The 27,880-nt window shown below is 37.0% G+C and overlaps 2 protein-coding genes across 4 annotated transcripts; one reads left to right on the top strand and one right to left on the bottom strand.

Annotated features, from left to right (window-relative positions):
- Nucleotides 1-1,027: 1,027 nt before the first annotated feature.
- Nucleotides 1,028-5,300, bottom strand: LOC114374623. The gene is made up of 3 exons (XM_028332287.1): nucleotides 4,788-5,300; nucleotides 2,759-3,851; nucleotides 1,028-1,548 (listed from the first exon to the last, which is right to left on the bottom strand). Exons 1-3 carry the CDS (start codon nucleotides 5,150-5,152, stop codon nucleotides 1,258-1,260), a joined length of 1,749 nt encoding a protein of 582 aa, XP_028188088.1. The 5' UTR covers nucleotides 5,153-5,300; the 3' UTR covers nucleotides 1,028-1,257.
- Nucleotides 5,301-6,079: 779 nt separating this feature from the next.
- LOC114376403 (rab3 GTPase-activating protein catalytic subunit-like) lies at nucleotides 6,080-27,679 on the top strand. Of its 3 annotated transcripts, none has more exons than XM_028334503.1 (22): nucleotides 6,080-6,286; nucleotides 6,399-6,442; nucleotides 6,581-6,644; nucleotides 6,792-6,906; nucleotides 7,010-7,077; nucleotides 7,168-7,265; nucleotides 7,527-7,698; nucleotides 8,428-8,641; nucleotides 10,055-10,166; nucleotides 11,221-11,330; nucleotides 11,457-11,546; nucleotides 19,176-19,304; nucleotides 19,460-19,593; nucleotides 21,627-21,716; nucleotides 21,837-21,910; nucleotides 23,078-23,207; nucleotides 23,308-23,379; nucleotides 24,417-24,456; nucleotides 25,123-25,409; nucleotides 26,758-26,935; nucleotides 27,006-27,217; nucleotides 27,337-27,679. In XM_028334503.1, exons 1-22 carry the CDS (start codon nucleotides 6,212-6,214, stop codon nucleotides 27,631-27,633), a joined length of 2,805 nt encoding a protein of 934 aa, XP_028190304.1. In that variant the 5' UTR covers nucleotides 6,080-6,211; the 3' UTR covers nucleotides 27,634-27,679. The 3 variants fall into 3 exon arrangements, with proteins under 3 accessions (XP_028190304.1, XP_028190303.1, XP_028190305.1); XM_028334502.1 differs by having other exon boundaries at nucleotides 11,454-11,546; XM_028334504.1 differs by lacking the exons at nucleotides 6,080-6,286; nucleotides 6,399-6,442; nucleotides 6,581-6,644; nucleotides 6,792-6,906; nucleotides 7,010-7,077 and having other exon boundaries at nucleotides 7,170-7,265; nucleotides 7,538-7,698; nucleotides 11,454-11,546.
- The last annotated feature ends 201 nt before the right edge of the window (nucleotides 27,680-27,880 follow it).

Below are 27,880 nucleotides of genomic sequence, written 5' to 3'. Positions count from 1 at the left end.
AAAGAAAAAAGAAAAAAGAAAATAAAGGGAATAAAGTGTTGTATTCCTGACTCGAGTGTCACATTCACATGCACCATGTGCTGCCTCCAGTACATAGCATTACAATATGTACATAATAATGATTATGATATGTTTATACCTTGAACTTTTATATGATTTATTTATGAATTCCATTAAAATTTAAGTGTCAAGATCAATTCTAGGCAGAACATCATTTTCTATCTATTATAGTACTTGAACTGGCAAGTTCAGTTTATCCATATGTTCGATTATCTCAGCTATCAAGATTGAGTTATACAATGACCTTATCAAAGGTCCTTGATGTGACCGTGACCATTACCTTCCATGGAAAAAGGTTGTCTCCATTATTAATATGTAATAAATTCAAATAAAAGCGATATACACACAGTTCCTCCATCTAGATATGACTTGAATCTAATAGTTCATGATGAGATAGATGTGTGGTTGGTGCTAGTCCCTTCAATGTGCCCAGCACAGAGTGAAAATAGGTTAGATCGATCTGATCCATAAAAGATGAACAAGGTTGGATATATCAAGAAAAATGGGGACATGGTGTTTGACGGTTTCACAACTAAAGGAACATAATATCAAATAGGGCCCTTGGGATAGCAATGATACGAACAAAAGAACCTAGTAGCTTACAAATTATGTATTGTAGGCCCCTAAAATTGATTTTTTTTTTTAATGTTGGTGTGAAGTTATTGTTACAGAAAATAATAATAAATCTTCGTCACTTGTTATGAACTTACATAAGTTGGGCATATCCAAAGGGTCAACTAATATTCTAAGTCCTCGATCACTTAAGTAATACAAGTTGTTATTACTTGTATCCACCGTTATTGATTTATTTATTTATCAAATGGAGCCCTTAGAATAGCAATGATAGGAACAAACGATCCTAGTATCTTACAGATGATGTATTGTAGGCCCCTATTTTTTTTTTTTTATTATTCCTTACAGAACAATCCTAGTTTTCATCAGTATGTGGTGCCACTCATAACCAAACAATGTGAAACGTATTGTGATATTTCCATCATTCAGGTTGACATCTTAAGAGAAAATATAGTAGATTCATGATGGTACAAAATTGTCAAAAAGAAAAAGGAAAACTTTACACCTTTCAACTATATTATAAAAGCATGGAGGACTCATGTTTTACGTATGAACAATGATATGAAGATCCCTTGAGAATGAGATCTTTCCTTGGTATCAAATCACTATTAGCACCAAATAACTCTACCTATTGTAGTTGCTTGATCGCAGCAAAATGGCCAAAATTTCAGAGAAGTTAGGGCGTTTTGAAGGGGTGTTGTTCCAGCACCTTGTCATGAGAGACTTTAAAGTTTGAGGGCAGTCCTTGGGGATTTCAGGTCTTAGGCCACAAGCAGCAATGCCAACTGCTGCTTGAACTGGTGAAAATGCAGAATATGCTGCCTCACCAGTTACCATCTCCCAAATTACCATGCCAAAACTATAAACATTACTCATCCATGTCTCAGTCACACTCTCTGGGTCACCAGCAATTATCTGTTTTCAACAAACAAGAGGGCACAAAAAAATTACATGCTATCTCAAATTCATACAAAAATTATAGTAAAATTCACACACTATCAATCAAACAAAGCCAAGGTTCACAAAATTTCACTTTCAAGTTATAAAAACTTTATTTGTTATTCATTGAAGTCTTCTTTCTATTTTCATGTTAGGGAAAATAATAAGGATAATTAAATTGGTCCTTGTGAATTATGAGCAATTTTTTTGTTGTTATTTACTTTTGTGTCATTTATATTGTTTCCCCCTTTTTTCACCAAAATAATGGTTTTACTCAATACTTTTCATTCGTTATTTTCTGGCTGAATGCAAGGTTTGAAAGGCTCCTATCAGTGTTATCAATTGGACAAAAATAAGTACAATACAGGGACAGAGCATGCTTAAGGATTAAGGCGTGTGGGCTCGATTTGAAATCAATTCGGGTATAATTGGCATCACACAGCTCCATGCTGATTTGTCTAATGATATACAGTAGTGTTTAAAAATAGGGATACATTATGTAAAGTGAAAGCACAAAACAATGATTAAGACATGTTAGGCATGCTCAAACAATGATGCCAAGACAAGTGACATGAAAGCTCATTTTAAATGTCTAGTTCTGCATTGTATTTTTTACATGCAATGGGAATAAACAAAACAACCAGAGAGAGTGTGAGAAAGAGAAAAATTGTATAACAACTTGATCGAACCTCAAACATGTGTAAGATGATACTTAAATGTTTTAAGAAATGTTGTTATTAGACAGGTGAATATAAATCTTCTAAAGTTCCTAGAGGAATGGCACTGGAGTATGATGGCTATATAAGCATTACAAGCATAAAAAATATTTATTTTGCATGCTGGTTAGAATAAAATCTTTTTAAGAGAATTATTTAGAAACAAATCACTTCATGTTAAAGCATGATTTGGAGCAGCAGCTTAAAAGCCTAAAGCACATTCCCAAATCCCATCTATTATATCTTTCCTAGATGTGATGCAGATTGCAGAGTCTAGGTCTTAAAGAATTTAGGTCTTTAATTTTAATCTTCTATTGAAAGAAAACTCAGGAGAAATATAGGGAATATTTATGCGAGATGCAATACAGAATTAAACAAGACTATGCAGCCTAGTGGCCTGATACATTTTTTTTCTTCATAATTTCAGCAATTGCTTTGCTAACTTGAAAAGAGTGTGATTAGGGGCAAACCTCTGGTGCTAGCCATCGATAACCATCAGTTTCATAATCCATTGCCTCTCCGACATTCTTGCAGGCAGTGACAATGCCCATATCACCCAAGCAAGCATTCCCATGCTTATCCAACAGAATCCTCTGCGTATTAAGATCTCTGTATGCAACACCGTGATCATTCTTAAACTTGATCCCCTCAGCTACATCAGCTGCAATTCTTACAATATCCTTACTTGGAAGCTTCTTGTTCTTTAACATTAAGTCATGAACAGATCCACCTTCAACAAATTTTGTCACTACACATAACCCGTGGTTGTCATCTACACAAACACCACAAAACTGCATAATATTTCTATGCCCACAAGTCATCAGTGCCAGCAGATCTTTCCTGAGCTCAAACTCATAAGAGTTCCCTTTCTCACACCCTCTGAGCTTCTCAATGCCGACCTTTTTCCCCATGTATGTCCCCTTATACGAATTGGGCGCAATCTGTTCTACAAACTCAAGACTATCTGAGTTCAACAACCATTTTTCAATCTCAGCCCCACCTGATTGAATAGTCTGCCATTCATCTACCACTACAAGAAAAGATGAACTAGGCAATGGCACTTGAAGCTCAATCTTTTGGCTCAAATTCTCAAATCCATTTCCACAATATGCATCCCATCCATCTTCTTCAATCTCTCCAAGTCTTCTCCCCTTGGAGTTCTCCTCTTGACATCCACAAAGCCCAAAGGGCAGCTTCACGCCACCGGCTTTGGGCCTCTTCATGGCAATCTTGAGAGCGCTTTCAACCCGGGTTCTGACCAACTTATCTTGCCCACCACCAGACAGAACAAGAAGAAGCACAATCCCAAGGGTGAAACATTTCTTCTCAAAGATCTGAATCTTCTTGCAGCAAATGGAGTAAGCATCCAATGCACCTGACATCGCAGGCCATGAAATTGGAGAGTTGCAAGCAAATGTCAACTTGAACACTGACCCCTGAAGCTGAATCTCATCATCACACTCCTCTTGAATCAAAATTGCAGCCTGCTCATCCTCCAAAGCTTGCTCCATCAGCTTCATGTGAAGAAACACATCTTTCACTTCAAACCCTGCCTTAGAATAACTGCCAAAAACAAACCAATAAATAAACAACACAAACTTAAGAATTTCAACGAAAAAAAAAAAAGAAGCAAAATCCATCACCAAAGTAAGAGATCTTCAAACACAACCAAACAGTGCAACTGAATCTTCACATTCACGAATATTATTGTATGGTCCAAGACCAACAGTATCAACTTCCATGTGACACTTAGTCAAATTGTATTATTATTTTTTTCGTAAATTGAAAAATAAACTCGGATCAATTTCCATATAACACATAATCGAGTCTTATGAAATCTTTTTTAGTAAATTGAAAAGTTGGTTACATGTAACGTGGAGATTGACCATATAATATTTTCTCTGCATCCACAATCAGATTAGAACAGAGCTTCTAAAATCGCCGGAAGCACCCATTTCCCAAAGTAACAAAAAAAATAAAATAAAATTGTAGAGCTTCTAACTAAAGTGACCTGAGACACAACCGAATTAACATATCAACACTCATATTCAGACTGGATCACCACCCAAGTAGAAAACTTCAGAGCTTCCAACATCAAAAGAAGCAAAAAAAAACCCATTTCCCAAATGCAAAAACAAAAAGAACAAAACCTACATACACTCCTTAGACGCTTTTGGAATTGTTCTCCTATCAGAATTATAGTTTAACCTCAGTGATCTAAGTTGACCTTTAATGCAAAACCTTTATTGCGCACATTAACGAGATGAAACTCCAATTCTTGTCAGAAAATAGCACAGAAATCACCCTTGATATTGCATGTAAGTTTTGTCAAATAAAAAGAAGAAGGTGCAACTGACTCTTCACTCTTCACTCTTCACATTGACATTCATTCACATGATTCGAATTAAAAGAAGGCCCTTTTTTTTTTTTTATAAACTCATATAACGGAAACATCGTAACCGAAGCAAACACACGAAGGAAGCAGGTTGGGATCCGAACCTGAGAGGCAAGGAATCATAGTGCTTGCGAATGTTGCACACTAACTTCTCGGGGAGCTGGGAACCGGGGTAGAGGTGGATGAGGTGGCGGAGGACGGTGGTCCACACGAGGCTGCGAGGCGCGTCGGGTTTGGAGGACTCGACGCTAACGGTGCTGCTGCTGTTAAGGGAGTTTTTGAGGGAAGCAATGGCTTCGGAGACGTTGCGCGTGAGTTTTTGAAGCTTCTTGTGAACAATGGAAGAAGAAGAAGAGTCTCTTGGTTGGGGTATTGTTGGGTCCTGTTCGGGTGGCTGCATGAGGACGGCGTGGTCCTCGTCGACGGTGGTGGTGGCGCGGCGCGACCAGCACTCCAAAGCTGCGGCCATTGCAATGAGGAGAGGAGAAGATTCAGAAGGAGAATGGTGGTTGGAGTTTTGGAGTTGTTCTGACACTGCCCATGTTTTTGTTCTGACACTGCCAAATATGGAGTTGGAGGATCGATGGATGGGATGCTTTGGGCCTTTTCGTTTTTTCTATTCCAGGTTTTGCAGAGGCCAGGTTTTTATATTCACTATTCTAATATTTTTTTTGAAAGGAATATTTGAATTTTAATTAGTTTTATGAACTCTGGAAAACACATGGACACTTACCAGTGAGTTGGTTATTTTTTTTTTTTTAATTTTTAAAATCAACTAAGATCAACTGATGGGATCTTACCAAGCTTAAATATGTTTAAAGTTCTTAACAAATAATTATTTATTTCTGTATTTTTAATAATTTTTATTTTAAATATATGATATATTAAAAATTTTATTTTGAGTCTTTTTTTATTGGAAAAATCAATTTCTAAAATAACATATTATCACTTATTTTACACTAAAGATTCCCTCAAAATCCAAAAAAATAAAATAATTATTAGGTACTCACAATAAAATTTAATCATTTATTAAGAATTTTAAATATATTTAACCCTATTAAATTTGAGTCTTTACTTTAAATACTTGTAAATCTTTCATACATAATTTATAAAGAAAGAAATATAATATTGAATAAGGGATTAATATGGTTTTAAATTAGATCCATTTTAAAAAAATCTAATTAAAATATTTTTAAAATAAGGATTAAATATGTTTTTTTATTATAAACAATAATCTTATATTATTATTATGCTGAGATATATTTTTCATATTTATAATAACTTATGGGACAATAAAGTAATTTAATATTATTATTATGCTTAAGTATGTTTTTTTTATACTTATAATATTTAAGTCTTATTATTATTAAATAAATATAAAAACTAAATAATGGTTTGATTGATTTACGTGCAGATCTGAGGGATGGTTGTGATGTTTTGATCTCGTCGGAGGATGGATCGAATTGTTGGATTTTGATAATGATGGTACGCATTACGTGAAAACCTTGTGGTAATTTTGAATTCTTCAATGGCGTCCTCTAGCTCCAGCAAGAAGATCCATGCTGATACTACTGACAAAGAACTCACCGAACAAGAAGAAGAAGTAACCATATATTTTCATCGCACAAAATTACTGAATCTAAATTGGTTTTGGTTCCTCAATTTGAATAGGATTTGAGATGTGCTGATTTGTTTCCGTGTTAATGATTTCATAGCTCGAGCACTTTGATGATTTCACTCTCGCTTCTTCGTGGGAACGGTGTGTCTCTGCGTGTTCCTAATAATTAATTCACATTGTTGCGTGTGTGTGCTTTTCGTATTCATAAATAGAAAGAAGATGCAATTACCAATTAGTCTAGTTTTAATTTAATTGTTGTTGTTAATCGTGTTTTTGTAGGTTTATTTCTAAAATAGAGGCAGTTTTACGGGTTTGGATGTCTGATGGGCCAAAAAATTTATTGGTAAGCATTGGAAATCATAGAATTTGGCATAGTCGGAATGCTGCTGGTGTCAAATGAATCTTGCTATACAAGTGTACATGCTTGTTTGTGATATGATGTATTGATATTGATATGGTATCAAATGAGCATATTTTTTTCTTTCCCTAGGAAAAAGGTGCAGTTCTCTTGGAGGATGCCGGTAATTTGTACAAGGTGAAATCTGAAATGAAGTATGCCATGAAAAGTTACTGCATGGAGTTCTATTTTATGACTGACCCTGATGGTAATTTTTTCTAGGGGTTGGGGTTGGGTAGAAATGTTTAGTAGGTTGAGGTTTAGGCTCAGGGAAATGTTGTTTAATCTATTTCTGTACCTTGTTGATGCAGGAAAACTTGCTGACTGGAATTTTGATTTGCATGATCTGCAGTTATGTTTTGGTGTGAAGGAGTTTTTGGTATGGTTTAATGTTGTGTCTTGCCTTTCACTTGAAATTTAATGGTTTTGCTGAGGATAAGGAAACACTACTTGTCATGTATATCACTAGGTGATTGCTCCTCAGAGTGCAAGTGGCGTGATTCTTGATGCGCCAGAGTCTAGCAAGCTCTTGAGTGCTATTGCAATTGCTTTGTCTAATTGTTCAAGGTAACTACTGTTCATTGCTCTTTAACACTTGATGAGTTGTGAAACTTTAGAATAACTTATGTGCATTGGCATATTATGCAGCTTGGTTTACATTAATATTTGGGTTTGTGTCTTGTCTCGTTTTTTTAGTAAAGAAGTTACTGTGTTATGGGATTCAAATTTCATGGTTTACAGGGTTTAAATAAAGAGATTGTTGAAATATCTAGTTTAGTTTAGGTAACTAAAGTGGAAATGTGCTTTCTCATAACATTGGCTTCGTAGTTTATGGCCAGCATTTGTTCCAGTTCATGATCCATCTCGGAAAGCTTATATTGGAATTCAGAGCATGGGTACTGTATTTACTAGAAGGTTCGAAGCAGATCGAATTGGTAGTCAGGTCCCAGTAAAACTTATGCATTTGGAGGGGCTGTACGAGTTATTTGTATCTAAGTTTGTGAGTTCTTCTCCCAAGTTATTCAATTTAATATCTATTTGATTTTGTGATATTGGAATACATCCATTTTTAATTTGGTATTCCCTTGCTTTGTGCTTCTATATTTTGCTCTCTTCTTTGTAACTGAAGCAGATGTATTTAGTGCTCTGGTTCAAGTGGTTTACCATATAGTCTAACCTCTTCCCCTAGGGGGGGGGGGGGATATTGTGAGATGAAATAAGTAATTTCCAATTGGTTACATGAATGAATGAATAATTATTCAGTAACAAGGATAATAAAATGGACACAACTTAGGTGGTGTACTGTGGTGCTTTTGGTGTGGTTCTTTAATCAAAATTGGAATTTCAGTTTAGTAACCTGTGCATTAAATGTTGGTGTGGATCACCGAGATGAAACTAATTTTGATTGGAGAATAACACCAAAACTTCCTATGGTATTGCACCTAAGTTTTGTTCCAATGCAACAGTTTTCTATATTGATGTTATTTTACATTAATATTTGCACGAAAGAATTGCCAATTTATTGCGAGCTTTCTAAGAAAGTTGTGTGATTTATTGTTTTTTTTTTCTTTTATATATTCTGGCTTACTTTACCAAATATGTTGATTGGACACTTTGCATGCACAATAACCTTTTCCAGTACTTAATCTTATAGCCAGCCATCTTTGTAAACTTTTGACTTCATGTCTGCACTATGCTTGTAATAATTAATTTCCATTTGATATTGAAGGCCTACTCCACATTGGATCTATCTGTTCATAATTTCAAAGTCCGATGTGCAATGAAGCTAACATTCAGAACACTTCCCTACGATGATGACAATATGAAAGATGCCAAAATTAGCAAATCTGGAGAAAATCTTACCGGTCCAATGTGCAATGGGACACAATGGGATGATGATTGTTCTTGGAGCGAGTGGTATTCTGCAGAAGATCCTGTTAAAGGTAAATTCTGGGATGTAGGGACTTGTATGTAGAAATAGCTATAGTTTCTTCTTGCTGGGATGCTTTCATTAGATAGAATGAGTTTTATGTTTTAAGATTCATATACATCTTTAAATCTGTGTATAAACTTTGTTCATGCTGGCATGTAGAATCCAAGTTGGGATGGATTATAATTTATAAATAATGGAAAATTGGGGATTTTTTGCAAGCATGACCAAAGAATCTTAGATGCATAAAGTGATTTTAGCTATTTTCAAATTTCAATAGAATAGCCATCTTCTCAGTTCTCACATGCTTTTGCACATGTAAACTAATTGTGATGAAATTTCCATCATTGTCATTAATTAGCTTTTGTGATGCAAATATTAACTTTTAATGGGATAAGGGTAAGATACAAACTATGTTGAGGTTTATTGTGTTTTGTACAGAAAGTTCATATTTTAATACATTACCTCCCTCTACTTTGGTTAATCATGAAACTATTTGATAGAAAGGTGGATCAAGTGGTGGGCCTTGACAGTGGGCCCAAGCCAAAGATTTGGAGGGTTTACAGGAGAAATAAAGGAACAAAAGAATAAAATGAATAATGATAGGAGTCTGTTATCGTTATTATAGGAGTTGTTATTGAATAAGTTTGTTATTTTAATTAGGGGGGTTTGTGTCGATAAATTAGGAATAAGCTTATGGCCATAAAAGAGGACTGAAAGGTAGGGATTAGTCGTCTAGGAATTCCATTAAGATTCACCATCTTTGTGAGGGAAGCACTGTGTGCTTAGGGGCTGATAGGTTTTCACCATCAGTTGTTATTTTCAGCATTATTATTCTATAATTGAGTTATTCTGTTACTGTTTCATTCATTTATCCTCTATTTTTTTCCATATATTCTTTTAAGAACCCATCACTATTAAGTGAGTATTAAATTTAATTGTTTGTTGGCCACGTGTTAAGTGATCTTTTCTTTTGTTTCTTTTGTTTTTCCCCTTAAAAACACAGAGATATGCCTAAGTTCATATAACCGATAACATGTTTCTCTAACCCACTTTTTTCATCATATTTGTATGATTTTTTCCATCTTCTTTTCTTGCCCATATGAATGTTTTCCTCACTCATTTACATATTTTTTCCTGTCCATTTTTCTGCCCATTGAATAATTTCACTGTCTAAATTTTTTGGTCCATTTGCATGGTTTTTACTTGTCTATTTTTCCTGCATAGTTGATTAGATTTTCCTACTCAATTTTCTGTCCATTTGCATTTGTCCCTTGGATAAGTTTGTTTGGTGACTAAGGATATTTTTGGTGCTTTTAGTCTAGATATTTATTTTCATTAATAAAGCTTTCCAAGCTTCATTATTTTATGAAGCTCTCAGATGTCAATGCCAGTTCCATTTAATTTATGCTTAGGCTGCATGCAGGTTTTGAACTCATTGCAATATGGTCAGAGAAGATGGTTGAAAGTTCTATGGAAATGGCTGAACTTGAAAATGCTTCGCCTCATGAAGCTGAGAAGTGGTTGATCTCTCTAAGGTTTACTCCAAATTTTAAGTTATTTACCTGTAACAGAAACCAAAATTATCACGAATAGTAGCTGCTTATGTTATTAATGAATATCTGCTGCTCAAAGTGTATAATAAATAATATTAATTGTATTGGTCAGTAGATTAGGTGGTGGCTAAATTATTCTTGGCTACACAATATTAGTTTTTTTTTTTTTTTTTTTTTTACACAATATTTATATTAACATATTCCAGATTCGGAAGGAATGTATGTTTTGGTTGGATGTACTTATCCTGTACATAGGTTGAGGCACCCTTAGTGCTTCTCATATATCTATACATATATATTTTGCAGAGTAAAAAAAAATATGTGGTTCAAATCTGTTAGGAATCTTACTCTAACAAAGATGATTATCACACACAGAATTGGTGCAGTAGGCAAATCAGAGTCGAAGAGAAAGAAGTGAGAAAAGATTGAGAGAATTATCTAGAATAGGGAAGACCAGATGTACACAAGTGTACCCAAAGGAGCACTCTCCTTTCACACTTTATATCCAAGTTTTTACAAAAGATAATCCAACCTCAGTATTTAGAGGCCTATTTATAATAGAGAACCCCCACACTAACAGTTAGCCAACTAACTCTCCTAACTGCCCCTTTTTAAAACTAATTTCCCTTTTTATTTTTCCTTCTATAATACACTTGTAATTGTTTGGGAAATTGATTCTCATGCCTAACAAAATCACTGGAAAATTTACAACTACGCAGAAATTTCATTTTTTTTCAGTATCAAATTGTTTATAACACTTAGAATGTTTTGGTAGGTTATACTTCAATGTAATCATGATCCTTTACTTTCCACTTTTAAAGCATTCCCTAAAGGTCTTTGTATAATTACTTGATTTGACAAAAAGCACCATGATTTTTTTAGTGGTAGTGCCATAGTGGCAATGAATAGATTGAGTTTGTTGTTTATTTTAGGTACAATTACTTCTAAAACTCATAATCAAAGTTGGATTTCTTATGCTTTAAATAATCTATGAAATTCAATTTTCTGTGGTATTTTGTTTTTTTTTTACATTTAGACTTGAAGGTTCCAGTGGGAATCGGGTTGGATTCGCATCTGAGTTGTGTCTTCTGGTTGATGCATTGCAAGTGTCATTTGAGGCACAATTTATGGAAGATTTTGTTTCAGGTTCGAATTTGTTTCAGTGCATTCTATGGTATAGTTCACTTAATCATGCATGCTTTATGTTTCATTGTTAACAATGCATCTTTTGGTTTACTGTTCAATATTTTCCCTTCTTCTGGCTTGTAGCAGTTGAAAATCCAGGTTCTGATAATTTAAAATCAATGGTGATACCTCCACCAACAGTCAGAGACCGTGTGCTGAAAGAACTGTTTATTGAGGGTATGTAGCTCTTCCTCCTTTATTTGCCTTCCATTTTGGGTGAATACTCAAGTACTTACACTGTTGTTGTTTTATTAATTGTGAAGATGCCCCACATTGGTTTAAAGTATAAGCGGCCTACTTCATATAAGACTTGGTCAATCTTCTCTCTTGAGCTAGCTTTTGGGGTTGACATAGACATATTCTATTTCTAATATGGTATCAAAGTTTATCTTGTCATGATGTTGGATCTCTCTCAGATGTCTAGCTTTGCAAACTTCTCACTACAATTGTCCTATCTTGGGCATGAAGGGGTATATTAAGATGACCCATCATGGATACCCATGGGTATAAAAAAAATCTGCATGTAATTTTGAAACAGATACTTGACGGGTGACGGGGTGGGAAGCCACTCGCACCCGACCCAGCCCTTAGTCATCCATAGTTATAAAATACAAACTATATAAATGTAAAAATCTAGAAAAACAATACACACACACAAAAAAATTCAGAATATACATGATAGGAATCTAGGGGGAGAAAGAATGAGGGATAGAGAGAGAGAAGAGAGAGGAAACGGGAAAGAGAAAATTCAGAGGGACTGTACCAGAGAAAGAGAGTTAGAGAGAGAGAGGATGTGAGAGAGGGTGAGTGGACTACGGTGAGGAAGAGAGGGAGAGGTAACCTGAGAGTAGTATCTACCGAGAGAAAGGATCCTAGACAGAGCTACGGGGGAGCCAGGCAACGGCAATATGCTAACCAAGTATACCCAAACTGGAGGAACAGAGCGGACATAACGTCCTTTTACTTCACGAGGTTTCCAGAGGAGGTACACGAGGCGGAGCTATGGAACCACTTCAAGAAGTGGGAGGATGTGAGAGAGATATTTGTATCCAAACAGAGGAACAAAGAAGGAAGGAGATATGGATTTGTAAGATTCAAAGGAGTGGATGATGTGAGTAGACTTGAAAGACAACTTGACAACACCATCATCGGAGGACTGAAACTTCATGTAAACATACCAAAGTACGCAAGAGGAAAGCTGGAAAAAGGAGAGAGCAATAATAGATGGCAGGGGACCAACCAAAAACAGAAGGAAGGGATGAAGACCATAGCAACTACTGCAGCACATACCACGGTACCCACAAGGACGTATGCAGTGATACTGGCGACACGCTCGGGTAACGCGGGGCAACACAGAAACAAAGTCACAACTCAAGCCAGACACGGAGGATCACATTCTTCTATTCAATTAGACATCCCGAAGGAGGAGGATAAATGGTACAAGAATGCATGGGTGGGAAGACTAAGAAAACCAGAGATATTCGAAAGGTTGGAAGATGAGTTAACGTGGATTCTAGGGTCTGACGTCACGCTTAAATACTTAGGTGATGACATGGTCATCCTCCCTGGTCTCCAGGATGCAAAGGCAGAAGAATTGATCAAGGAAGAAATAGACAATGGTGCTTCACTGTTCTATTCCCTGGAGAAATGGAAGCCGGAGATGAGACTGGGTAACAGGTTGGTATGGATGCATTGCTGGGGTATACCGTTAGCCGCATGGGGTATTGAGCACATTCGGAAGATCATAGTAGCGGTGGGGGAGTTAGTGGATGTTGATGATGAAGTTGAAGAACTCCGACGTCTCGATAGAGCTCGGGTTCTTATTAGAACTCCGTGGTGCCCAACGATCCACCACTCGGTAACCGTTGATATCCATGGCAAGTCGCATCTAGTCTTCATGGTGGAGGAGACCTCCAGGTCTGAAGATCCATTTGCGCGACAACGTCGACACTCGCTCAGGTCATCAGATGACATATCGTCTCACCAACCTCACGATTGAGCAACCTCTCGGAGAGGGTGACCGTCGACGAAGCCAACGACGGCAGCAATGACCCTCGGTCCGACAGATTCCCCAGCGGAAGGTTAGGAACAGAAGATCCCCTGGGTAATGACCAATACGGCCCAACCCACGAGAACCCTGTGACAGATGTCACAGATGCCAACCAAACAGGGGCCACACCAGACCCACAGACGGATGTTCAGACATGCAACGAGGGGCAGCAAACACCAAAACAGCAAGTTACGCTGGACCAAATCGAAAGGGATTGCGCAGATACCCAAACTGAAATCGCAGTCAACAAGAAGGGGAGAGAAGAAAATACCGATGGTACACTACTGGGGAAAAAAGGGGAGTTCACACAAGGTCAAAAAGAGGAAGGCATTAATTGTCCCCCTGAAGCACGACAGCTTTATTTTAAAATCCCATCCACTCCAACTACGACATCTATTGGGCCTGAAAACAAAATGGGCTTCACTAAAGGTGTAACAGAAACAAAAACACGGGGATATAGTGCAAACAGCCCTCAACCTCAACAGGAAAAAGGAAGTGACTGGAAGGTGTATTCAAGGGGAAAGGGGTGCAGAAAGAAATGGACCCCAACAAACAGCCAACAGATCTCATCGAACCCAGACTCAAAGGACCTCGACCCACAGTCTACAACAAGGTGTTTAAAACAGAGCACGAGTACCAGCAATAATAACCTGCTACATGAAGTAATTAATCAATGGGAAATGGCAAAAGACTTGGGAATGACATGCGATGGAGAGGAACCAAATATCATTGGTAAAATCAAATCAATGGAGCTCAGAGACAGAGAGGAGGCAGCAGTGTTGGGAAACAAAAATACTCCACCATGAATATCCTGTCCTACAACATCAGAGGGCTGGGGAGAGGGGTGAAGTGGTCTGCAATTAGAAGATTAGTTTCACAGCACCACGTGGACTTGTTGTGCTTACAAGAAACCAAAAAGGATAAGATAGATAGAGGAGTTTGTCAGGCTCTATGGGGAGACACAGACTTGAGCTGGGAAATATACCCTGCCATCAATTCAGCTGGTGGATTGTTGTGTATTTGGAATGACGGCATGTTTAAGGTAGAAAGGAGAATCACAGGTAGGGGTTTTATCCTATTGGAGGGTATGTGGATTCAAGAGATGCAAAAGTTATTTATAGTTAACATATATGCACCATGTGAGGCTGCTGCAAAGAGAGAACTATGGTTATCCATCAAGCAGATTAAACAACTTCATACAGATGGAAAATGGTGTATTGTGGGGGATTTTAATAGCATCAAACACCCAGATGAGAGGTTGACCATGTCACAAAGAGAGGGGGACAGCAACAGTATCTCAGAATTCAATGAATGGATTTCAGATCTTGAAGTTGAAGAAGTGCCAAGCGTTGGCAGAAGATTCACATGGATTTGACCGAACGGGACTGCAAAAAGTAAATTGGACAGGTTCCTTGTCTCGGATGACTGGGTGACGAAATGGCCAGGAAGCACACAGTACATCTTAGATAGGAACTTCTCGGATCACTGCCCTATCCTACTCAGAGCAAAAATGGCTGATTGGGGACCCAAACCGTTCAGGGTTCTAGACTGCTGGTTGAGGGATAATACATTTCAACATACAGTAAAGGAGATCTGGCTAAACACACAGCTAAGGGGTTGGGGGGGTTATTCATTGAAAGAGAAAATCAAGAAGCTCAAGGAAAGGCTAAAGCAATGGAACAAAGAACAGTTTGGTGACCCTTTCAAGAGGGTGCAACAAATCCAAAGGAGCTAAACAATTTAGAAGCTGCCAGCAGTGATAGACAACTAACCCCCCTTGAGTTATCATCCCGCAAGAAGTTACAGGAGGACTTGTGGATTGCGGCTCAGGCAAATGAATCCTTGCTAAGACAAAAGGCGAGAACAAAATGGATTAAGGAAGGAGATTGCAACTCTGGATACTTTCACAAGATCATCAACTATAACCGCAGACACAATGCAATAAAAGGTGTATGGCTTAATGGGGTATGGGTTGAAGAACCAATCATTGTGAAGGAGGAAATCCGCAAATTTTTCCAACTCAGGTTTAATGAATCAGACTTTGAAAGACCTGTAATAGATGGGGCCAGATTCCGGGAGATAGGACAGCAACAAAATCAGATGCTGGTGGACAGGTTCTAAGAGGATGAAATAAAAGCTGCTGTCTGGGATTGTGGAAGTGACAAAAGCCCTGGACCGGATGGTTTCAATTTTAAGTTTATCAAGCATTTCTGGGAGCTGTTGAAACCTGATATCAGCCGGTTTCTTGATGAATTCCATGTTAATGGTCGTTTTCCAAAGGGATGTAACGCATCTTTCATTGCTTTAATCCCCAAGACGAAGGATCCACAATCTTTGAATGAGTACAGACCTATTTCATTAATAGGATATATTTATAAGATAGTGACTAAGATCCTTGCAAACAGATTTGAAAAAGGTGATGTCAAACATCATTGATGAGAGACAAATGGCTTTCATAAAGGGAAGAAACTTGTTGCATGCTGTAGTGATGGCTAACGAGGTGGTGGAGGAGACAAAAAGGGGGAAAAAACCCTGCCTGGTATTTAAGGTGGATTATGAGAAGGCCTACGATTCCGTATCATGGAATTTCCTAACATACATGATGAGGAGGATGGGCTTTTGTGCAAAATGGATACAATGGATTTTGGGATGTCTTCCTTCAGCATCGCTGTCCATCTTGGTTAACGGAAGTCTTACTACAGAATTCCAACCACAGAGGGGACTTAGGCAAGGGGACCCATTAGCCCCATTGCTATTTAATATCGCTGCAGAAGGCCTGACTAGATTGATGAGGGTGGCTATGGAAAAAAATCACTTCAGTAGCTTTCTAGTTGGGAAAAAGAAGGAGCCTGTTAACATCCTGCAATATGCAGATGATACCATCTTTTTCGGGGAGGCTACTATGGAGAATGTAAGGACTGTAAAAACAATTCTCAGATGCTTTGAATTAGCTTCAGGACTCAAGATCAACTTTGCAAAAAGCAGATGTGGGGCAATTTGTAAGTCTGAACAATGGTGTAAGGAGGAAGCTGATTTTTTAAATTGTAGCATATTGCCTATGCCTTTCTCTTACCTTGGCATTCCAATTGGGGCAAACCCAAAACATAGGGAAATCTGGGATCCTATTATTAGGAAATGTGAGACAAAATTAGCCAGATGGAAACAAAGACACATTTCCTTGGGTGGGAGAGTTACTCTTATAAATGCAGTCCTAACAACACTTCCAATCTATTTCTTTTCTTTTTTCAGGGTTCCAAGTAACATAATTGAGAAGCTAATCAATATCCAACGCAGATTTCTTTGGGGAGGTGGGCTGGAACAAAAAAGGATAGCGTGGGTCAATTGGGAGACAATATGTCTCCCAAAAGACAAAGGCAGGTTAGGCATAAAAGATCTCAGGAAATTTAACACAACATTACTTGGAAAATGGAGATGGGAAATTTTCCAACATGAAGGAAAGGGGTGGACCAGAATATTAGCTTCAAAGTACGGTGGTTGGAGACAACTAGATGAACAAAGAAGTAGCAGTTATTACTTTCACTGGTGGAAGGACCTCAAGCTGCTCAATCAGCAACAACACACAGCAGAAATTAAAAGTCACATACAGTGGAAGGTGGGCTGCGGAGACAAGATAAAATTCTGGGAGGACACATGGACGAATGAGGACAGACCGCTAATGATGAAATATGCTAACCTGTATCAGATTTCCAATCAACAATAGCAAACAATTAGCCTCATGGGAAATCACAATGAACATGGATGGGAATGGAACTTCAGCTGGAGAAGAAATTTATTCGACAATGAGGCTACAATGGCTGCTGAGTTTATACAGGAAACTGAAATGCTATCAATTCAACAGCAGGGAGCAGATTCTTGGGTTTGGAGGGCTGACCCGAGTGGAAGTTATTCGACAAAATCAGCATATGCTATATTGCTGGAAGCAACAAGGGGGGATGCAGACAATAGGCCTTTTGTGGAGTTATGGAAACTTAGGATACCACCTAAAGCGGCGACGTTTGCTTGGAGGCTCATTAGAAACAGGCTACCGACAAAGACCAATCTAAGGAGGAGACTAGTGGAGATATCTGATGTGACATGCCCTTTATGCAACAATATGGAGGAGGATGCATCACATCTCTTCTTCCACTGCAGCAGAATACTCCCCCTGTGGTGGGAATCATTGAGATGGGTGGGAAAAAAGACAGCTTTTCCACAGAACCCAATTGAACACTTTATGCAACGCACCAACGGGAATGCCGGTAGCATTAAGGATACAAGATGGAAATGCTGGTGGATAGCCCTCACATGGACCATTTGGCAACATAGAAACAAAGCAGTTTTTGACACGCAGATTTTCGACACAACCTGAGTAATGGATGCCGCACTTCTCCTATTATGGTCATGGCTCAAAGTTATGGAGAAGGACTTCACTATGCATTACAACCAATGGTCATCTCAACTGGGGGAGGTATTTGGGTAATTAGGAAAGAAGGGTAATGGCTAGGATTCTCTGTAGTAGATACACCACAGCTGTAATCTTGGCCTTGGGCTCAAATGGTATCTAATACTAATCTCTAGGATAGTATCGATACCATCTGTGTATAGTACTACTATTTGTATTTTCAGTACCTCTGGTACTTTGCATATAATATAATTATCTATTTTTGCTGAGCAAAAAAAAAAAACGTGATAGGAATCTTCAGTTTAGGAAGAAAGAAAAAGAAAAACAGAGCACTTTAACAGAAAGAGATGAATCTGTTTTATTGAAAGGATAGAGAAAACACAAAGGAGAAATCCTCCTTTCACACAAGGGAATATCCCTGTTCCACTCTGGATACAACTCGATGCCCCTCCTTGTCCAGGATCCCTTTATACTTCTCAGTCCAACTCCCTCTAACAGAATTAGCTGTCTAACAGTTCTAAGTGAAAGGTCTAACAGAATTAACAGTGTTCTGTTTTTAGAATCTTTCCCTCCTCCTATATACTAATAGAGGTCTTGGTTGTGGCTGACCTCAATCCTCTTTCCTAACAATACGGAAAAAAATTAGAATAGCAGTCATCCACTATCGCTATCCTGATATAGCACTTTTGGGGGGAGACTGCTCCTGGCCACTATCCACTGTCGACTACTATGATCAGAGTACTCCTTACAGTAACTGATCAATCCTCCCCCCTCCTAAGCTAGTTGTTGGGATTGAGTTAGGTTTAGTCCATTAGATTGTGAATCTACATCCAATCTACTGTCAATCTGCTAAAAGAAGCTACTAGTGCCTTGGGACACTAGGTGAATGAAGAAATGGCCTCCAATGTAGTGCTATCTATATTTTCCAATTTGAAAGAACTTATTCTTGGATGGTGAAAAATTGCATGAAGATCACTATCAAATGATGGAAAATTTGATATTTGCATAGATAGTTGTGATCCCCTGAATGCTTGATTATTTCTTTAAAGTAAAAGGATGGCAAGTAATTTAAGTGGTGGGTAGAACAATGATGACAGTAGAAACAAGCTCGTGGAAGGAAAATTTGCCCTTGTCTCACATTCAAATGATTATAAATTGGGGAACATTTCCATCCATTTTAAGACTTTTTCTTTTTTATTCATCACTTCTAAAACATAAGGTTTATTTTATACCTTACTAAATAATCAAATTTCAAGTATCCTTGGGGTTCCTAGCACAGCATGCTGGTTATTTGCTTGTTAAAATTTGATGTTGATACTTCACATTATTTTGCTATAATATTTAATGTCTGCAGGCGTACAATTCTCAGATTTTGCCGACAGCAGACATAAGACTTCTCGAGCTATAAAAGGCGCACCTCTTGGATCTCTCTTTGCACAATTTTGTTTACATTCTCTTTGGTTTGGCAACTGCAATATACGTGGTATTTACCAAAAATAATTATGGTTTGTTTATTGTATATAACAATAGCCTAAATAGAGAGTAGGAACAAATTGTTCACCTATGAGGAATTGATTTTCTGAGATATCTAATTTGTACTGTTTTTCATTTTTATTACTCAATTTTGGTCTCTTTCAGCTATTGCTGTGCTATGGATAGAGTTTGTTCGTGAGGTTAGGTGGTGTTGGGAAGAGTCACAACTATTGTCCAGGATGCCTGCTAATGGATCAATTGACCTATCCACTTGTTTGATTAACCAGAAACTTCAGATGGTAAATTATTTTTATCTTCAAAGGATCTTTGGGGAAATCTATTCATTGTGTCTTGTTTTTGTTGCATATTTTATATGAAATTTTACGTTAAACATTTTTTGTTTTGTTTTCTAGAACATTCTTAGCTCACTTTTTATTGAAATTAAAAAATTCTTGACTCAATGTTTCTTTCAATTTGGAATGACTTTTCACTTACATTTGTTAGTGTATTGGTTACAGAAATATAATTGTTGATAATTTGAAATGTACTTTGTTACATAACAGAAACAAAAATTCAGAATAAAAGGAAATAAAAACAAGCCACTGGTATTAATTATCACAAAAACACCATGACACTGCAGGGTAGTGAAAATACAAGTCCAGGGTCTCTCAAAGAGATTGACCTCTCAATTGTACTCACAAGATATGAAGTGCCTCCTCTCTTACATGTTTTCCATTTTTCTTAAAATACCCATTCCACAAAACTTGCCCACGTAATAATGATAACTAGTCTACCCCCAAATATGGATCACCCTTTTTTCCTCCTCCTCTCATACAAGCTCAACCCCTTAGTCCTATTTGGACCTGCCACAACATCAGAAGGTCAATCTAGTTATTGCCCAACAACTGCCTCTAATTCTTTTGGGCTAAGATACTTCCTCTAACTTAATTGCACACCAGGCTTGTGAATTAATTTCCTGGTTGCACCCCTGGATAAGTTATTGCTTGGCTAATCTAGTTAAAACTATGAACTATATTTTGGAGAACTCAACTTGTCTCACTCAGCTGAGACTATTGAATATATATTAAAGAAGAAACAAGTGCATGACAAGATGGGTGCAGACTGCAGCCCCTTGTATAGCAGAGAAAGAGTGCAAAATAAGAAAGATAATAAAACATACACAAAAAAACCATATTAATCTAACACCCCCCCCTCAAGCTGGAGCATATAAATTACATGCTCCAAGCTTGAAACATATAAACTGATTCTGAGGCCCCCTTAATGATTTGGATAAAAAAATTAGCAAGCTGATCATTTGAATTGACAAACTCTGTACTAATCTCTCTAGCCAGCAGCTTCTCTCTCACAAAATGACAGTCAATCTCTATATGTTTAGTTCTCTTATGAAACACTGGATTTGAGGCAATATGGAGAGCTGCCTGATTATCACAATACAACTTCATTGGCTGAACTTCACAGAACTTTAGCTCTTGAATAAGTTGTTTGATCCACACTAATTTGCATGTGACTGAAGCCATAGCCCTATATTCGGCTTCTGCACTAGATCTAGCAACATTATTCTGCTTCTTGCTCTTCCAAGAGATAACATTTCCTCCAATGGACACCCAATATCCTGTAGTAGAGCGTCTATCTATAGGGGACCCTGCCCAATCAGCATCACAATATCCAGAAATGAGTGTCTCCTTTATCTTCATACAACAGTCCCTGTCCTGAAGTCTTCTTAATATACCTGAGAATGCGAAGAACAGCCTTCTAGTGATCAACATAAGGAGATTGCATAAACTTATTATCGACCCAACTGCAAAGGAAATGTCAGGTCTGGTTATAGTAAGATGGATGAGTTTCCCAACTAATCTTCTATATCTTTCTGGATCTGAATATGGTTCACCTAGTTTCACCATTAAATTTTGATTTGGATCCATGGGACTATCAATGGGTCTACAATTAATCATGCCTATCTCTTCCAAAATATCCAAAGCATATTTCCTCTGTGAGAGGATAATTCCTTCCTTGGATTGAGCTACCTCTATACCAAGGAATAATCAGTGAGGAGAGCATATTGCATGGTTTTTTGCCCCATGAAAAGGAGGATAGGGAGACTAGAAGAACATCGAAAGAAGTTGGTGTTGTGCGATTCATGTAACTGATCTCACTTGGTGGGATAAAACTTTTGTTGTTGCTATTGTTATACCTCTAGACAAGTTATTACAAGAAAAACTAGAAATATTTCAGTGAGCTTGGATGTTTTGGTCTTTATATGTTATGAAGTACATAGTGATAAAATTTATGTTTTTTTTGCTTTGTTATTCAGCTTGCAATATGCATTGAGAGGAAGTGTCAGCTGAATGAAGACTATCAAGATTGTATTGGAAGCTTGGATCAAATAGATTTCATGAGTGAGGTCACAAACCATTTTTTCCCTCGTGGTTTTGGTTGTTAGGTTGATTGTTGTATTACTGTAGTTATTTTTTTATATTATGTTTTTCATTGTGAGTGTTAATTGGTCTTGATTGAATTGCAGGAAGAAAGTGTAGTTGGGGATGACTCGTTCAGTCTACAGACTCCCAGTGAGGACTTTTTTGGGAAAGTTGACAGGTGAACTTAGCAAGTGAGAGCCTGCTCGGTTGTTATCATTTGTATCTATCTTCTTACTGCTTATATAACAGCTCACTCTCTTATGGCCATTTCTTCCATTTTTATATCATCACTTCTGGTCTTGTTTAAATTAAATTTTTAAAGTTTCTATATGTGCATATCCTTATTTATTTCTGGTTAAATAAGGGGGATCCTTTGTTCCTTTTCTTGTTTTCTTTTAGTGGTTGATTTCCTGGGCTGTATTTTAATAGGGGGATTGAGAGGTGTTTAGTTTTGCTTTATTTTGTATTAAAACGTTCTCTGATCTTGTCAGATGATAGGGAAAAGTGGCTAGCTTTAACTTATGTAGATCCTTGTACATTCTCTATTTTACCGGCATAGCCATCGATAGTTGAAAAGTCAGCAATCTTGATGTGGTTCCCTGTCCAAAAAGGAGGGAGGATCTCTTTGGCTTAAAAGAAGCCAGTCATTTTGCAACTATCTTTATTTTCTCCAGTAGTATGTGTACGTTCTGTAATCTGTGCTTGTTTAGGACTCCAATTGGTGTAGGGTAATCGATAGTTGACAAACAATTCAGCAATTTCCTTTTATTTTGATTTTTTTCATGGTTACAAAACCAATTTACTAATTTAGTTAGTTCAAACTTAATTTTGTCTGCCTAAAGTGATATTTGGGTTTTGGAATTGTTCACAACTGCAAGATTACTGGTTCTGCCTTGACCTGGGGGGATCAGCTGGTCTATCCTTAGTTCTCGTGTCAGCTATCTCTTTGCTGGGCTCTTCTCATCGTGTGTGCGTTCGCGCACATGCATGTGTCTTTATATTGCCACTGCCCCACTGTAGGGTAGTGAAAATTCAACTCCAGGACTGCTTTTTATTCTCTTCTCTTTGTGTGTGTGTGTGTATATACTGCCACTGGCCCACTGCAGGGTAGTGAATATACTACTCCAGAACTGCTTTTGATGCCATATAGCTTTTGCATGACACATATCTGCTATTAAAAGTACTAATGGATTTGTACAATTGTGCCTCAAGTCACAATTTTGTACTATAATATCCTTGAAAATGTTTCAAGTATTTTCTAGCACAAATGGTGTCTAATTCTATGTTAATGCTGAGTGCAACTACTAATGATTTACGCTGTTCTGGAAAAAAATAATGTTAACAGAAAGCCTGAAGATTTGGAACTGTTGAATGAAAAAAAATCTTCAGACTTGACCAGGAGAGGTTCTGCTGGTATTGTTGATTCTATGATGCTTCTCAAGTCACATCAAAGCATGCATGTCCCATACACACAGGTTGTTCCAGCATCCAGGCACCATTTGGCATTGTCACTATGCAGTATTACTTCACCAATTTTTGAAGAATATAACGCCTTTAATCTTGTTTATGCTACAGGAAGTACCACTTATGACAGAAGACATGCATGAGGATCGGCTAAAGGCTGTTGAAGCTTTTGGTGATTCATTTGTAAGCTCAAACTCATGCAATGCATATAATAATAACAATCATTGACTATAAAAGCTTAGAGCCTTGGACCACATAAAACTCGTGTACATTTCACATAGGGGTAAATGACTGAAAACAAGATACATTGAACAATTAATTGAGGTTAGATGTAAGGATTTGAATGGTGTTGTAGCAGTGTAGGCTCAGGAATATAGCCTCTAGGTTGTCAACCAACTTGAGCCTGTCTAGTGGCACAGGCACTGGTGTATAGAGGTATGAATTATCTTGCCTGTGATGTAGTAGCCTCTCCAGTGCTTAGTTTATTGCTTTACAGACTTGTGTAGTCTGCCTAACATGACCATAAGACATGAGATAATATTTTGTAATTGGTTAAGCTATAATCATAAGTTTACAGCATTTTTGCTAAAAAAAAATAGTAATGCTTTTCTTGAAGAAAGTTGATCAGGGATTAAAATTGTCCCATTGAAAAGTGGATAAATTCTTTGGTAAAAAGTTGAACCCTCTATTCCTCTTACAGGTGGTTGACAAAGTAAAGTTGAGAGACTAAGCTGTTGAATTTCTTTTGCACACTTATAAATACAACTATTTTTTTTTTTGTAATAGGTCCCTTTGTTTCACTTTAATATTAAGCTATCAATGCTATGAGTAGAATCAGCCCTGTAGTTGATGACAGCACAAGGTCTTTAGGAAACAAAGACGTGTGAATATAAATTACATAAATAATATTGTAAAATATGATGGCTGATTGGGATTATTTATGGAGGCTTTTCTTTTTCTTTCAAAGGTGATTCAGAAAGATGAACAAACATAAATAAATAAGTAAATAAAAATCCAAAGACACTAAATTCATCTCCTTCCATGAACTTTGTGAAGCTGAATTGTCATTTGATTAATTCATGCATATTTCTGCTTGCAAATCTAGAACTCAAAAAATAAAAATAAAAATGACACAGTAGGATTGATACGTGTTCCATTTCATATATTGCATTGTTACTTAGCAATGCCTTTTATATACGTATTTTTGTTTCTTTTTACAGGATTTCTCTGCTCAGTTGGAAAGGGATATCTTAACTTCAGGTAATAACATATATTATTTTTGGTAATGGATAACATATATGTTTTGTAATAACACTGGATAGTTATTAATAATGTCTCAAGTTCCTTTTTGTTTTCTAAAAAAATATCATCACTTCTGATTTCTGAAGCAGTCACTTATGATGTTAAAAAATAATTTAAATGTATAATCATTATCACACATTTACTAATCATATTCATAATGTTTTCTAATTGGTGTAAGTGTGTAACGTGATATACCTGCACCATTAATATAATGGAATGATGTTTATATCTGTCTAATTTTTCAATCATGAGTGTTATGTTTACCACACCATACCCACCAAATAGTAGAAAAAATAGACGTTTGATAATTGTTTCTATTTTCAATAGTGTATTGTATGCTAATTTTTGTAAGATAAACTCATTAACTTATTTTAAATAAAATTTTATCGGCATGGTGTGCATAATCAACCTTATAATCCAAAGTGATTTTTTTTTCAAAGAGTTCTATAAAAACTAGTTGAATGGTGTTACATTAAATTTGTTTTATGCTAGTTTCAGTTATTCATCCAAATAGAATTATATATATAATGGACTTTTTTTTTCCTTTTCACTTTGTAGTTAATTGTGCATGCAAAGTTTCTTCAATATATAAGACTAACAGACCAATAATGGCTTTGTTACTAGATATGTCAGCATTTAAGGCAGCAAATCCAGATGCTGTCTTTGAAGATTTTATTCGGTGGCATTCACCTGGGGATTGGGAAGAGGATGATGACCCTGAGGGAAGTAAATCATCATCATCCAGTGCTCTTGACATTAAGAAGTCAAAAGACAGTTGGCCTCCACAAGGGCAGCTTTCTAAGAGAATGTCTGAGCAGGGAAATTTGTGGAGAAAGCTTTGGAATAGTGCACCTGCTCTTCCTGCTTCTGAACAGAAGCCTCTTCTTGATCCAAATAGGGAAGGAGAAAAGGTAAGTATTTTTCTAGAAGTTTAAATTTGCTTTGCTTTTGCTATTGTTAAACAGATTGTTGGGCTCCAGGAAATTTATACTAGAATGACATTATTTTGTTACTTGGTTTCTCATGTTGACTGGACAGCCGAACCATTAAAACTTGGCAGCCATTTCTACACTTTTCATTCTACATGGATCCAAGAGGTGGATCTTAATGATAATAGGAGGCCATGCCCTAAGGATCTTATAGATTTAATCTTGATTTAGAAGTAATCATTTTCACTTTGGGCTCTTCATAAGATCAGAAGAAAAAGCAAGAACATTCAACAAATTTTCTTGTCTTTGTTAGTTTAAAGACTGCCCAAGGAGCAAGTCTTTACAGCAGTATCTGTAAAGATACCACAGTTAAAGACCAAAAATGTATATAATGCATGCACTTTATATGATTTAGTGGGGCATTGCAATCAAAGTTGATGAGTTTCATCCTTATTTATACAAGAGGATTTGCTTTGGAATAGAGGTCCCCCTGGGTTAACTGGTGGCCGTTGTGCACAGATAAGTGATTAGAAGTATCAAGAGATGCAAAGCAAATGGGTGCTTTTATGAGAAAAGTGTTCATGTAGGCTATGCCTTGAATTAGGGTTATTTGGTGAATTGAGGGCCATGCATGAAAGACAGATGAAAGTTTAAATTATTATGGTTCACTTGTAACATGTTCTTGTGATCAAATCCTCAAATTAGTATTTATCAAATGAATTTGCTACCTCTTATTTGTGTAAAGAGGAAAAAGATTATTCCCTTTGTTCCTATATTTAAGACTCAATTGTCTAATTCATCAAAGATTAAGAAAAGTGGTTAGTTTAGTTTATAGCAATAAATTTGTCTTAAATTTACAACTTTTTCCAAAATTATCCCTGTTGTTAATTCTCCTCCCTCTTCTAATTGTTTGTGAATACATTTTCTTTCTTCTTTTAAAAACTTCGTACCCCATTGCCCAGAGGCTCTTCGCTATGCGAAGGTATGGGGGAGGGATATTGTACGCAGCCTTACCCTTGCATATGCAAAGAGGCTGTTTCCGGATTCGAACCCATGACCAACAAGTCACCAAGGCACAACTTTACCGCTGCACCAGGGCTCGCCCTCATTTTCTTTCTTCTTTTAATGAGGAGTATTTCTAGTCTAAAATAATTAATGCAAGAAACATTATAAATTGGGTCTTTTAAAAAGAAACAAACACCAATTCAAACTTGGGCCTTATAAATAGGAACAGAGGGAGTACTACATAGTACATATATGGATTGTTTGAGATATGCTGTTCTTTGTGTGTATCTCATCTGCTATAGTTTTTATATTCTCAATTTTCCAGGTTCTTCATTATCTTGAAACTCTACAACCACATGAATTGCTTGAGCAAATGGTGTGTACTGCCTTCAAAGCAGCAGCCGACACACTTTGTCAGACTAGTTATGGAGAACTAAAACAGGTGGAGACTGAGATGCAACAACTTTATCTTACTATGGCATCTGCTTTGAGGCCTTTGCAAGGTACCTATTCATTAATTCTCCTCTTGGGCAGAAAAGAATGATGTTTAACCTATTTCCATTTTTGTTGCAGTTAATCGCTTGTCTGGAGACAGTGAGATTGTTGAAGACTTGAGACGACTAACTATTGCTTTTGAACAAGTTGAGAAGTTATTGGCTCTTGCAGCTTCCCTCCATCGCAAGCTTATACAAGCACCACGTGTCTCCAGAGAAATTTTCAACAATTACTACAATTTTTATATTCAAACAACAGGAAAGGGTTTGATAGAGGACATTGGTGAAAAGGTGTAAAGCTTAAACCTTATGCCTTGAAATGCCTTGTTGTGGTTTGGCTAATATTCCTGAGTCTTTCTTAGCATTGAACTGACATGTATTTCTACTATCTTTCGTGCATTCTTGCGTAGGAGTTTAACAAGAAACAAGAAGTAAAGGACCATGAGAGGGAAGTTTTGTCAAACATGTTTGTTCCTCCTACTGCAAACCAATCTTGGAGAAAGGTTTTGAGCATGGGAAATCTTCTCAATGGCCACGAACCAATCCTGAGGGAGATTATTCTTTCGCTGCGTGATAGAGTAAGTGGTAATCACTATGCAGCTCGTAGTGGTAGCGTTTCTCAACAAGAAATTGAAACTTACAGAATGTATATATGTGGGACGTCGAATGACCTACGAGTAGCACTTTCTGTTGTCTCGTGTGATTAATTTTATGGTGCTTATTTATTAAAATTATGATTTTTAGGAATCAGCATACATTGCATCTGCTCCTATTATAATTTAATTGTTAGCTAAACCTCCACCAAAAAAGTGAATCCAACCCTATATTGGAAAGAGGGATCGAAATGTAATTGAAAATTTATTCACACTTTACACAACAAAAAAACATAATTTAGCGACCATAAAATTCGGTCGTTAAAAGTGTTAGCAACTGAATAGTATACACCAAAATAAA

The sequence above is a fragment of the Glycine soja genome, chromosome 11 (assembly GCF_004193775.1).
Source record: "Glycine soja cultivar W05 chromosome 11, ASM419377v2, whole genome shotgun sequence".
Classification (NCBI taxonomy): domain Eukaryota; kingdom Viridiplantae; phylum Streptophyta; class Magnoliopsida; order Fabales; family Fabaceae; genus Glycine; species Glycine soja.
This window is presented reverse-complemented; position numbering and strand designations above follow the sequence as displayed.